The 14,457-nt window shown below is 35.5% G+C and overlaps 1 protein-coding gene across 1 annotated transcript in view; it reads left to right on the top strand.

Annotated features, from left to right (window-relative positions):
- The window catches only part of DIAPH3 (diaphanous related formin 3), a 500,871-nt gene that overhangs the window by 274,602 nt on the left and 211,812 nt on the right, over positions 1–14,457 (top strand). Inside the window, exon 23 of the mRNA XM_077752451.1 lies at positions 13,856–13,985. Coding sequence (XP_077608577.1) covers positions 13,856–13,985 — 130 coding nt within the window. The remainder of the gene's footprint in view (positions 1–13,855; positions 13,986–14,457) is intronic.

Raw genomic sequence — 14,457 nt, 5'->3', positions numbered from 1 at the left:
TAAGAGTAGACATCCTCTCATACTGATAGATAGCGGCTGGTGCATCGTAATTTAAAAATCCTTTACAAAAGCAATGTGTGCTGCTATTATTTTACTATAGTTAATCTGTAAACCAGTTAATCTGTCTCCAGATAAGAGCTGACTGTATTTTCAGTAAGTGATACTAGATATTTTGATCATCCCTCTTAGGAGCCTTCTGTTGTGCAAGAAACAAAATAAATACTACAACTTTATGTTTTTTATTAGCCTACATGTCAAGTTGAAAGCATATATTGAACAAGCTGATATCTCATCATGTTTGTTATCAGAAGTAGCAGCTTGATCTCTGACAATTGTGATTGAATTTTCACACTGAGTAGAAAGCATTTGGTTTGGTGATAAGCCCCCATAAAAGGAATTCCATATGTATTTGACAGTAGAAAGACAGGGTAATATTTTAATCTTTTAAAACATGCTGGGTAATTATATGACATCTAATATTCTATATTTAAAAGTTTTACTTTTAAGTATCCTTTATAAACTTAGCTCTAAAATGAAAAGTATATGGAATTCATATTAAATTGTTAACTTTTCATCCTTTAGAAATACATGAATTGTGAAATCTATACACATTGTAGTTTAATTCTAGGGGTATAGTAATCTTTGTATACATTTATAGTTGAGGTAGCTAAATATAATAGTTCTGAGTTCCAAGGAAAAGGATTGTGTGCTTTTTTTTTTTTTATCCTAAAGATTTGATGTGGCCCCTGTTAAATAAATATAAAAGTAAAATAGGAGAAACAAAGTAAACATAAGTAAGTTTCTCTTAAGATATAAATGAAAAGGCAGATTTTTAGGTTTGAGGCTTTCTGGTGGAAGTGCAGGCATGGTCACAAAACTTTTCGGGAACTGATGATAGAGGTTCCTCCTCCTTCGCTGAAACTGAACTTCACCAGAAAATTTGCATGTGTATTGTTATAAAAGAAACATATGACGTTGAGCTGTATTCTTTAAAACAGGCAATGAAAGAATCAGTTACTTTAAGATCTTTCTTTTAGAACCATCTCTCTCTCCTCTCAACCCTTTTCTTTTCCTACAAGTGTGGACCAGAGCCTCTTGGGGTCTGACACTCCCCGGGAACCTTCATGGTAAGATACAAACATAATGCTATTTCTGGTGTAAGTAAAATGCTATAAATACCTTGCTTTCAGATGGCTTAACTATTTAAAAGGATAAACTTGAGAATATATAAAAGAATGGATGGACTTCTTGTCATTCATAAAGTCCTCCAAAGATATTGCTAGACTTTAGATAAAAATTGGGTAATATGCAATTGGAGATTATATTCTTTTTTCAGGACCTGCTGTTGATTAAATGCAAATCCATATCCTTAGAAATTCCATCAGTAAATGGGAGTTGATTGCCTCACCAAAATGGCCACCTAGAAAACATTTATATGTGGTTAGTGTTGAAGTTAATTTTCTTCGAGAACCTATTGGTAATGCAAAGGAATTTTTTTTCTTCTTTCTCCAAGTAGATCAGTGTTCTAGCAAAAGAATGAGTTGACCTAATCATCAGAGTTTAACACTATCTTAAAATCTATGAGAGGATTTTTAACTTGTAAGTTTAAAAAGCAGATGTTATCAATCCATACACTGTGGCTATAACATGTGTTTTAATATTTCCTGATGTCTAGTGATAAGTAATTTCCAGTAACAAATTATCCCAATCAGTACAACTGGATAATGTAGTTATAAAATACGGCTCTTTGTTCTAAGTAATTACATTGTATCGGGATAGTAGATAACAAATTTTGGAAGAGTTTACAAACTGTAATAACTTACTTTTGTTGGTGTTGATGCTCATTTTAGGGGGGAAATCACAGAAACAAGTAATTGCTGATTCCATTATAAATTGATCAGTATTATCACTTTGTAGGAAAACTTCTCTCTTCTCATTGGCAGTAGAGTGTACAATGAGTTCACCTCAAAGGTGAAGTCCTCAAAGGACATGTAGCAGTACGAGTTATGGGGGGTTGGAAGTTATGTGTTAAAGGGTTGGGAAGCAGCGGGCAAGAGTGGTTTTCGCCTCCTCTCTTGATTTTGATTTTTGTCCATTTAAAAGACTTTTTTTTGTTGTTCATTTCAGTATGAAATTTCTATCTGATATCCTATACATTCTTCATAAGCGCAGGCTAACCAAAAGTAAAATAAAGCTGACCAAAACTGTGATGAGGAAGATTTTTGGAGGAGGAAACACAAAACAGTACAAAACCCAGCTGTTTAATTTCCTTTTTGCTTAATGCCTCCACCAACTCTAGTGAGTGATTTCTTGAAATTGTGAACAGTTCTTCTTGGAGGATATTGACTGTCAACCAGGAGTACCTGTTAAGAGATGCTGATGCGTCAGCCGCACACTGGATCAGTTACTTCTGCCTGCATGGATGTGGATCTTGATTAGTGGCTTCTTAGAGGTCTGCTGGGTGATTTTAATGCACAAACTAAACTGAGAATCGTTTTGTCTTCTGCCCTGATTTATCCCAGAATGGAAAATCTTGGTTGGTGGTGTGGAACCGGCCAAGAATCAAACATACAAAAGCAAAACCCAACCAATACAAGAACAAAAACAAAAAAAGAAACAGGTCTACATCTTCAGTTAAGAAGGAGTGGTGGAAATATTTCCAAAAACTGCTTTTTTTTTTTCATGCCAAGCTCAACACTACTCTGAGACTGAAGAAAAAGAGTGGGTAGAGTGTGAATCTCAGGCACACGGCAGAACTGAAATAAGTTGATGGCCAGTGTCCTGAGTTATTTTGCAGGGCTTTACCTTGTACAGATAGAATTTCAGTCATTATAAAAAGCAGGAGACAAATAAGTCTGCCTGTCACCTGTTAGACTCAGATCAGATAATTCTGTGACGCTTTTTGTGTGAAATTTTGCTTCTCCTATATCCCCTTTTCCTTCACTCTGTGAAGGTATTTTGAAGAAAGACCTCTGCCAAAGAAATCCATTGTTCCATCTACATTGTGTTTTAGAAGGATTTTAGAGGGGTTTTTATTCTTTATCGCCTTGGCAAAATCACACCAGTGAATTTTGGCAGACTTTGAAAGTAAAGCAGTTTTGGGCCAAAGACTTGCAGATAACAAATGCCATTCTTATTTTACATCCAGCCAATTAAGTCACTGAAATATTGACTTCCAAAGCAACGTGAAGCTGTCTAGGATTCTTAACCCCTTTGATTCATCCAGTAACACATGTAATCAATAATAGCATTTTCCAAGAAATATTTCATTGGTTTTACTAAATAATGTTTTTGATGAATTTTATTCATATTATCTTTGTTTTTTTCAACTCCTATTAAGTGTTGTAAATTAGAAATATTCTTTTACTAGAATGAGAGTGGCTTTACTCATGATCAGCAAATACGCTGCTTGTGTGCTATCATCTCACCATTTTCATGAAAAGCATTGCTAATCTATCAAATTTCCTTTCCCCCCAACACATAGTTTCAGAATTGTCCTTACACCATGCTTATAGACAGCCTCCTATCCATCAGAGGTAGCCCCCATGATCAAACTTCGCAGCCGTCCCTCCTTTACTTTAGTCTCCTACTTTTGTGCATTTTCAGAATGAAAAATGAAAAATTGAATAAGATGCTACATTCCTGATAGTCGAGGAAATTTATTGTTTATCTCTTTTTTGTCAAGGGTTTGCATTGTTATTACATTTTTAGAATAGAAGCAAAATGTGCAGGATTATTATCTCTGCAGTTAGACAGTGGTATTTGTCAACATTTGTTCTTAGGTAGCAGAGGTGGGGAGTACATTAATAAAAATGGGTGTACACTCAAGCCAGAGACATTACAGGAAGGGAAAATTATTGGCCAGTATCCTTCATAAAAACAGATGCAAAAATTTTCAGCAAAATGCTATAAGCCAAACCAATAATGTTTAAAAAAGAAATACTAGAACCAAGTGGAATTCATTACAGGTAGGGGAGGCTGGTTAAACAATTGAAAATCAGTTAATAAATAGGATCCATTACATCCACGGGGCAAAGAAAAAAAATCATTTGATCATGTTAATATATGCAGAAAATGTATTTAATAAAATCCAACACTCATTCATATAAAACACTCAAACTAGATACATAGAGGGGGACTTCCTCAAGTTGATAAAGAAGATCTACAAAAACCACAGCTAGCATTGTACTTAATGGTAAGAAACTGAATGTTTTCCTTCTAACATTGGGAAAAGAAAAGGATGTCCTTTTCTTTGCTCAGAATTCTCTTTTTTAATTTATTAGAGTGAGTGGGAGGGGCAGAGAGAAGGAGAGAGAATCCCAAGCAGACTCCACACTGTCAGCACAGAGCCTGATGTGGGGCTTGAACTTGGCGAATTGTGAGATCATGATCTGAGCTAAAATCAGCCACCCACCTGGTCACCCTTCTTATTTAACATTGTATTGGAAGTCTTAGCTAATGCAGTAAGACAAGAAAATGAAATGGAAGTTGTATAGATTGAAAAGGAATAAATAAAAGTGTCTTTGTTCTTAGGTGAAACGTTTGCCTATGTAGAAAATCCCCCCAAATTGACCAAAACCAAGAAGAAGAAGAAGAAGAAGAAAAAAAAAAATATATATATATATATACACACACACACATACATACATACCTACCTACCTACCTACCTACCTCCTAGAACTAATAAGTGATTATAGCAAATTCTCAGGATATGAGGTTGACATAAAAAAGTTAATCACTTTCCAAAAACCAACAATGAAGAGTTGGAACTTAAAGAAAAAACGATATCATTTATGTTAATACACAAAAGAGTAGTATTTAAAATAGGTACAAGATTCATATGAGAAAAACTGTAAGACTGATGAAATCGAAAAAGAGCTAATAAAGAATTGGATGTTTCATGTCAAGGGAAGAGAATGTTCAATATCATTTAGACATTTCTTCTTCCCAACTTGATAGATTCCATGCATTCCTAATCAAAATCCTAGCAAGCTATTTTGTGAATATTGACAAACTGATTCTAAAGGCTATATAGATATGTAAAAGACCCAGAATAGTCAACACAACACTGAAGAGGAAGAGTCAGAGGACTGATACTCCTGAACTTTAAGACTCACAAAGCTGCAGTCATCAAAATATTCTACTATTGGTTTAAAAAAAAAATCAATGAAGCAGAATATAGAGTCCAGAAATAACTCACCATAAATATAGTCAAATCTTTGACAAGGAAACAAAGGCGATTCAATGGAGAAATAACAGCCTTTTTTAAAAAATGTTTTTGATTTTTTCTTTTTTTTTTTTTTTGAAGGATAGAGGGAGAGACAGGGCATGAACAGGGGAAGAGCAGAGAGAGAGGGAGACCCAGAACCCGAAGCAGGCTCCAGGCTCTGAGGTGTCAGCACAGAGCCCCATATGGGACTCAAACTCACAAGCTGCAATATCATGACCGGAGCTGAAGTCGGACACTCAACTGACAGAGCCACCCAGGCGTCCTGAAGTTTATTTCTTTTTGAGAGAGAGAGGGAGAGAGACAGAGCACAAGTGGAGTAGGAGCAGAGAGAGAGAGAGAGAGAGAGAGAGAGATGGGGTTCACAGAATCCAAAGCAGGCTCCAGGCTCTGAGGTGTCAGCACAGAGCCTGATGTGGGCTTTGAACTCAGGAACCGCGAGATCATGACCTGAGAGCCAAAGTCCGAGGCTTAACCGACTGAGCCATCCAGGCGCCTTGAAATAACAGTCTTTTGAAGAAGTAGTGCTGGAACAACTGTACATAAATGTGCTAAAAACAAACAAAACCCATTATCCCCATACAGACCTGAGGCCTTTCATAAAAAATAATTCAAGTTGGACATAGGCCCACATGTTAAATGCAAACCTGTACAGTTTTTAGATCAGAGAAAATCCAGGTGACTTTGGTTTTGTCAATAACTTTTTAGATACAGTACCAAAAGCATGATCCTTGAAAGAAAAATTTTGGGAAGTTGGATTTCATCAAAATGGAAAACTCTGCAAAAACCCTTTTAAGAGAGAAGACGGCAGTGCCTGTGTGGCTAAATCAGTTAAACATCTATCTCATTCTTGATTTCAGCTCAGGTCATGATCTCATGGTTCATGAGGTCAAGCCCCATGTAGGCCTCCATGCTGGCAGAGACTGCTTGGGATTTTCTGTCTCCTCCTCTCTTTCTGCTCTTTTCTGTCTCCCTCTCTATCTCTTTCTCAAAATAAACAAACTTAAAAATATACTTAAAAAAAGGAGAAGAAAAACCACAGACTGGGAGAAAATCCTTGCAAAATACATATCTGATAAAGGACTTCTATCCAAAATATAGAAATATGTCTTGAAATTCAATAAGAAAACAATTAACAAATGGTCAAAAGACCTGACCAGACACATCACCAAAGAATGGCAAGTAAATGTATGGACAGATAGCCAACATCATAGTCAGTAGAAAATTGCAAGCTGAAACAAGGAGACAACATACACACCTATTCGAATGGCTAAAATCTGGTGCGCTGGCAGAACCAAATCCTGGCAAAGATGTAGTACAAAGCGAGGAAATGCAAAAACGGTTTGTCTATGTTGGAAGACTGTTGAGCAGTAACCAAGTTAAACATAAATTTAGCATTCAGTGGTCACACTCTTACTTATTCAAAGGAGCTGAAGCCGTGTACACAAATCTTTATAGCAGCTTTACTTGTAATTGCCAATATTTGGAAATAACTAACATGTCCTTCAGTAGGTGAATGGATAAACAAAGTGTGAGGCCTCCGTACAATAGAATACTATTCAGTGATAAAAATAAATGATCTCCAAGCCAAGAGAAGATTTGGAGGAAACTTAAATTCATATTATTAAGTGAAAGAAGCCAATTTGAAAAGACTACATACTGGATGATTCCAACTATATGACTTTTTGGAAGAGAGAAAATTATAGAAATAGTAAAAAGATCAGTGGTTGTTGGGGGTTGTGTTAGAGACGGAAGACGGAAGAGATGAGTAGGAAGAGCACATTTTGGGTTGGGTGGGTGAAACCCTTCTGTATGACAGTGTAATTGTATATACATGATATTATGCATTATCAAACCCCATACAACTGTAGAAAGCAGAGTGAACCCTAATGTAAACAGTGGATCTTAAGTTAATAATAATGTGACAATGTACCACACCAATGTACAATGTTAGTAACAGGGAAGTTTGGATGGAGGGGGTATATGAGATCTCTGTATTTTCTGCTCATTTTTTTCTATACAGTTGAGGCTGCTTTAAAAAAAAAATCTAGTATTTAAAAATAAAGGTAGAGCATTTAATTTAAAATTTATGTATTTGATCAATTTATATTAATTAAAGAACACTGAGCTGTTTTAAATGTCTTGGGGATAAGGAGGCTATACAAATAAATAGAATATCGAACAAAACAGTAGATAATGTAATAAGCTAAAATTTTTACTACAGTGCAAAAATTCTTTGAACTCTGCAGTTTTTGTAGTTGCTAAAATCCAAAGGAAATAAATTAAAAACATAATTCAGGAAAAGTAGGGGGGGGTTATGAAAGAAACTAGCTTATAATTATAGAAATCCACATTATAAAAGCATTTTCTTATTTAATGTTTAAACTCCCATTTTAAAATGAAAATTGCACCATAAATATAAATTGTTTTTATGTATGAATATCATAAATTATTTGTTTAATATCTTTTTTACCTAATATCAATTGATCTCTACTTTAAAATCATTTTGAAAGTTTTATTATAGGTATTAATAGTCATGGCAGTGACCTAAATGATGTTATGCATCTTATTTTATTTAAATAAAGATTCTTATTTCCATTGTAGGGAGATAACCAATCTTTTAAAAAAATTAATCAGCATGGTAATTATTTTTTTAATGTAGTTCTACACATATCAAAAAATTATTCATTATATAATTATGGTTTTCACAAGTGAATTTTTACTGGCACATTGACCTTATCTAAGAAAATATGATATATTCTTTGATAGTATGTGTTTACACATCTATTTTCACGTGAATACCTTTAACTTCTATATAGAGATACGATTTCATATGTTCACAAATCACTTTCTTCTGCATAGTATTTAAGATGGAATATGATGTTCGTATGTATATTTGTTCAAGTCTCTTAAAGGTTAAACTTAACAGCTGTCTTTTCATCTAAACATATGCCAATAATACTTTGTCAGCACTAATCTATTAGCAATGTTGAAAGACTTGGTGTTTGATAAGATTTAAATGACATTTTATTAAATTTATAGATACAACACTAGAAAGAATGTCCTGCTCTCAGAACTAGAAATGACCTCAAGGTAGCAGGTGTCTGTTTTTAGAGGCTTTCCAGGCTAGAATTAGCAGCTTAGAGGGCGTCAGTATTTTAAATTGTGTTTATTTTTTTGTTGTCCTACCGCATTTTTGTCCACGGTGGTTTTGAGAAATTTGTTTATTTTGACACATAAAGATTTTTGTAGAGGAACTGTATTTTGTAATAGTTAAGAACTTTGGATTCACACAGACATAAGTTCAAAACTTGGCTTTATCAGATAGTAGCTCTGTGATCTGGTGTATGCTACACGATCTCTTCAGTCTTTTCCCTCCTCCTCAGAAATGTGTCTAATACTAGTTTCTCCTAAAAGGCATTGTGTGTTTTAAGGACTACAATATATCTTTTTTTGACTAGTTCTGGTCTCAGGATAAGTGCCACATAAGAGCTGCTGCTATGATAATATCAGTGGTATTTATATGACTGGCATTAATATTAATATTGGTTATTATTAATATATCTAATAAAAACTGATTATTAATACTATTTCCAATATTAATCATACTAATTGCCATTCACAAGTTAGGGTCTTCTAGAATGTTCATGGGGCAATTACAGATTCTCGTAATTTTGTCATTTTAATGGTGTTCAGCACTGTCTCCAACATCCAGAGAATTAGTGCTATTTTGATACGTATCACATACGTAATAGAAACATAATAATGAGTAGAGCTAATAATGTGGCAATATTATGATTTAAGTATCATTAGTCAAAGAGTGGGGGACCTTTGGATTCTGAGGATCACCAAAAGGATACTAAGTTTTTATTTTAGGAATTTTTCTTGTGATTAAAACAATGGAGTATACTTTAAATGTCATCCAAATTTGTGCTGAATAGCTTAAAAATATTCCAAAACATTGCATTGTAGCTACAAAGGAATTCTACTCCAGAGTGACAAGTAGGCCATGATTTATTACAGGATCTTCTTTTAACATTATTTTGTCTGGAATGAACAGAGCAGTTGAAGAAACTCCATCCATCTTTTTGTTTATTTGACATCCATGCTGCATTAAATGTACCTCAAACAATACACAAATAAGAAATTCTACTTAACAGTGATGATTACTCATCAGTAAGCTACATCTCTTGGCAATAAAACAAAAGGAAGCCTGTCAAGCAATGTCTGTTAAAATTTAAATAAAGCATAGTTTTTAAACCTAAACGAATTTTTAAAGCAAATATTTTAGCTTCATTTTCTTTCCAAGAGTTAGCATTACAAAGTGCGCTCAAGCGAATTGTTCTTTCTCTCCAACAAAATTAGCACCATCCCCCAAGCTTTTCTTATTCTTCTAGCTCAGTCACCGATTGTGTATGATAGGAGTAATTAGTGGAAATAAAATGTGCCCCTTTTGTTCATGTTTATCAAAAAGTGAAAAAAAATTGAGCAAGTGAGTAAAAAGACTTTGATAAGTATTTTGCACATTTATGCTTCTGGAAGGTGCCCTTTTTTCATCCTTTTTTATAAAGTGATTTGGGGGGAGGTAGGGGAGAGAATAGAGTAACTGAGGCAGGAAGAATAACTTTGTGTACTTTTTCATGAGAATGTTAGGACCTGAAAGAAGATTCTACACTCTGGCATTTAAAGCCACATAGCGGTTTGTAAATGAGACACCATATGTTACCAGCAAAGAGTTGCCATCCTTGTTTCTTATCTGAACTTATCATTTATTAGGTGTACTTTCAAATTTATTCATTTGGAAATTTTATTTTATTTTATTTTGGTCTTTTGATTGCTAAACACAGATTCTAAAAGGATGGGAGAATTTTGCTTCCATTTGCTATTCAGTGGATATACTTTTGGATATTAGACCGTTACCAGTATGCTACCTAGTAAGCAGTTGATGTTTTCAGTAATCTAGCCTGAAGAGCACTCTGCTCCATAAATTAGCGTCTAGCTCTGTGATGGTCTCTCAACAACCTGAATTTTTGATTGACTTGTATACTTCACGTTTACGAAACTGGTAGATGCTATAAACTATATTCCAGAATTCTAATTCTGAATTTTTATTGCTCATGAATAAGGATCGAGATTGATCCCATTGGTTGTTGTTAGATCATAGAGATTTCTTCATACATTAAGTCTAGCAGTGGCTGGCTGTTTAGTTGCATCATATATACCACTGGAGAGCACTTTGCAGGCTTTACAAATTATAGAGGTAGATGATGCTTGTGCTATTCAACATTCCACACAGGCCATGTATCTAGTTTCACAGAAAAGGAACATGGTGAAGGAGGGGTGTAACCAGCAGCTGTGGGGAGCTGAGAGTCCACAGAAGGGTTGCTATGTCCGAGGAAGTCATTGCCGTCACAGGGAGGGTGGGGGAGAGGTGTGTGGGAGAGAAGACTTTATTATTAAGGTGTTTTAAAAAAGACAGCTTTTATGCTACGTCTTGGTTGTATGAGAGAAAAATTATTTTTGAAAGTTTGCTACTTTTACTCTGGCCTTATCCATTAACCATGATAGTATGAAGGAAATTACGGATTGAAAGGTAATTTAATAAATCCGATTGGCATTCTCAATATAGGTGAAAACAAACTGAGATTCTAACTGCCCTTAGCATGCAGAAGTAACCTGTGAACTCAGATTACAACTAGGTTTCTTTATTTTTATTCTAATATATTTTAAGTTTATTTATTTTGAGAGAGAAAGAGAGAATGGGGGAGGGGGGAGGACAGAGAGAGAAGGAGAGAGAGAATCCTAGGCAGGCTCCGCACACTGTAAGCACAGAGCCGGACATGGGGCTTAATCTCAAGAACCATGAGATCATGACCTGAGCTGAAATCAAGAGTCGGACGCTTAATCGACTGAGCCACCCAGGCACCCTTATTTTAGTATTTTTAAAATTAGATTTTGCTGTCTATCAACACTTGAGACCATCATAATGTATACTTAATACTTTTGGAGTGGAAAGTGAATTTGGAGTCTCCTTTTTCTGTCCAATCCCATATTCTTATTTTACCTGTGTGAAAACTGAGTTCTAGTAACTTATCAGTGACCATGTAACTAGTTAAAGGCACTGCTTAGCCCAGGTCATCTACACATGTTAGTGGCAATTAATCTAGGTAGTTAGTCAAATCTTTTTTTTGAGGTATACTTTTTAAAACACTCAGATGGATGTTGTGGTCTATGTGCCTTTTAAAAGGTATCAAATAATGGATTGTGTTCTATCAGTTTTTAAGGTGCCATACTTGAGGAGTCATACTTTTGGTTTCCATGTTGAATAGGCCAACATAACATTTAAATCTATCACGAATGATATGAAACTCAGGTTGTGTGGGAGGGTAACTGTATTTCCAGTAATAAGATATCTTTTGTACTAATAAGTAATGTGTTTTACCATCTGTGATGGTACAGTGTATCTCTCATAATTCCGCTATCAGTTATTGTTATTTGATCCTTGTCTGATGGTGATATGATATTTAGTATGTAGAATTTTTAAAAAGTACACACACACCCACTCCTATTTGAAATTGTTGGCAAGGAAGTAAGTAAACAGGCCGGTCCACAGCTAGGTATACCGAGAATTTCTATCTCTTAAATTAAATCTTTGTACAAAAGAAATGATTCTTCCTCTTTCGTCTATATCGGCTCTGAATGATTACCCCGCTATAGGGAGCACTGCCAGGTTATGTAAGTATTTGCTTTCTGTTCACACTTAAGACCCCATCCCCGGTTACTACACAAAACCTGAGTTGGTTTCTGTTTATTCTTTTATGTTTTATTTTTTTATGTTTTTATGTTTTATGTTCATTACTTCTCCCTTCTGGTTGCATTCCTTGGCCATTTCAGATTAGAATTGTGTATTCTAGTCTTCTCTTCAAGCCTCTGTCCTGGTTCCTTTCATTCTGTGTACTGGTTTGGATTCATTTGATCAACTGTTTAGCTCTGGGGACTAAGGACTTAAAACCTGGTGACCTAGACCTCTGAGTTCTGGCCCCGGAGTTTATCCACCCTCAAGGGATAGAAAATTGGTTCATGGGAAGCAAAAGTATCATCTTGCTGTTTATATGTGCAAAGCATAGATGTACATACAGTACATAAACAGATATACAGAATATGGATGATTTTAAAATTTCATAGGTGCAAACGATTAAGAAAAATGCCTAAAAATCCTCCTTAGCCAGCAATAACAAAAGACAAAAAAAAGGTTGAGAAGCATTGTTTTACACCTGGATCAGTCTACATCCTTGGTGGGCATTTTGACTTGGATGTCACTTAAAAGCTTCAAATTCAACCTGCCCAGAACTAAAACTGGTCTCTCTTTGCCCACCCCACCTGAGTCTTGTCTTTCTGTTTACTCCAATTAATGGCAACACCTGGGTCTCCGTGCCCACCCCTCCCCCACTTCCTGTTATCTCCATCCCCAAGGCCCTGCCTCCGCTCCGCTCAGGCCTTCTTCTGCTTCTGTTCTTACCTTTGCTTTTTATCCATACGGCACTAGAGGGAACTTTCTAAACTGCAGATCTGGTCATCACCTACCCAGTTTAAAAACTCCTAGTTCTGGGGCACCTGAGTGGCTCAGTCGATTAAGCATCTGAATTCAGTTCAGGTCATGATCTCATGGTTTGTGGGTTGGAGCCCCGCATCAGGCTCTGTGCTGACAGAAGAGCCTGCTTCAGATTTTGTCTCCTCCTCTCTCTGCCCCTCCCCCACTTGTGTTTGTGCTCTCTCTCACAATTAAATAAACATTAAAAAAATAAAATAAAATAAAAAATAGAAAGTTCCAGTTCTTAAGGATCAAAATCTTCTTTCCATTGCATGGCATATCTTTCCTCCAATTTTCTGGTCTTTTCTGATCTTCCCAGATTTATATCTTTCTACTCTATCATCCTCCTCAACACACACTTTTATTTTGGAGTCATTCAGACTCCTCAGATGTGTCATTTTGTTCCTCATCTATGGCCTTTTTAAAATGCTGTTCCATCTGCTCATGATACTGCACTTTTGAATTTTCTCCTTCCCTTCCCTAATGCCATACAACTTCCTGTCTACTTCAGTTCAGATGTCCTGTCCTCTTAACGTACCTTGTGATTATTCTTATTATACTGTTTGTCACACCAGGGTAACTGTGTGTGTATTTCCCCCCCACTTAGCAATTTCTTGAGGAACTTTGTGTCTTATTTGTTGTATCTCCACCCCTGCAGTATCTAGTAGGCATTTCATAAACATGCGCTAGATTAAAAGAGAAAACTAATGCCCGGGGTTGTTTTAAGTACTACTGCTATACAGACTTTCAGGTTGCTCTGTTGTCCTAAGTGTTTATCACATATTTACTGCTTAATAAATTGCATAATAGATTGGACTAAGCTTATACTTTCTTTTCAGCAAATCTTAATGACTTAATACCTAAAGAGTAGCTTTTCAAGTGTTTAGAACTTTGCATTTCAAAAACAGAGTTAACTAATTTTACAATTGATTTATTGTTTACCTACCAGGTATAATATTAACCTAATATAAATAGACAGATTATCAAAATATTTTTGACTGATTTTTCTCCCTCTCATTTTTCTCCTATTTAAATAGCTAAAGGATACGAAATCTGCAGATCAGAAAACAACACTACTTCATTTTCTGGTGGAAATATGTGAAGAGAAGTACCCTGATATCCTGACTTTTGTGGATGATTTGGAACATTTAGACAAAGCTAGTAAAGGTTTGTGTTTTTATAGAAAATATTTTACTGCTTTGAGTCATCAGTATGTAAAGACATAACATACTACCTTTTATTTGAATATACTTGCTACTTTGCCACAGTGTTTTAGAACTGAATATGCCATTTTAAAAATACAATGTCGTGAGGCACCTGGGTGGCTCAGTTGGTTAAGCGTCTGACTTCGGCTCAGGTCATGATCTCACCGTTCGTGGGTTTGAGCCCCACATCGGGCTCTGTGCTAACAGCCAGCTCAGAGCCTGGAGCCTGTCTTCGGTTTCTGTGTCTCCCTCTCTCTCTGACCCTCCCCTGCTCATGCTGTCTCTCTCTCTCAGAAATAAAAAAAAATTTAGAAAAAAAAATAGAATGTCGTAGGACATTTATTTTATGAGTTATCATTATTGGAACTATGAGCTTAATTTGTTTTATATTAGAAAATGAGGCTCCAAATTAAAAAATAGCTGTTGAAAACCTA

This window comes from Crocuta crocuta, unplaced genomic scaffold (assembly GCF_008692635.1).
Source record: "Crocuta crocuta isolate KB4526 unplaced genomic scaffold, BGI_CrCroc_1.0 scaffold376, whole genome shotgun sequence".
Taxonomy (NCBI): domain Eukaryota; kingdom Metazoa; phylum Chordata; class Mammalia; order Carnivora; family Hyaenidae; genus Crocuta; species Crocuta crocuta.
The sequence above is the reverse complement of the archived record's forward strand: the minus strand, read 5'-3'. Positions and strand labels throughout refer to the sequence as shown.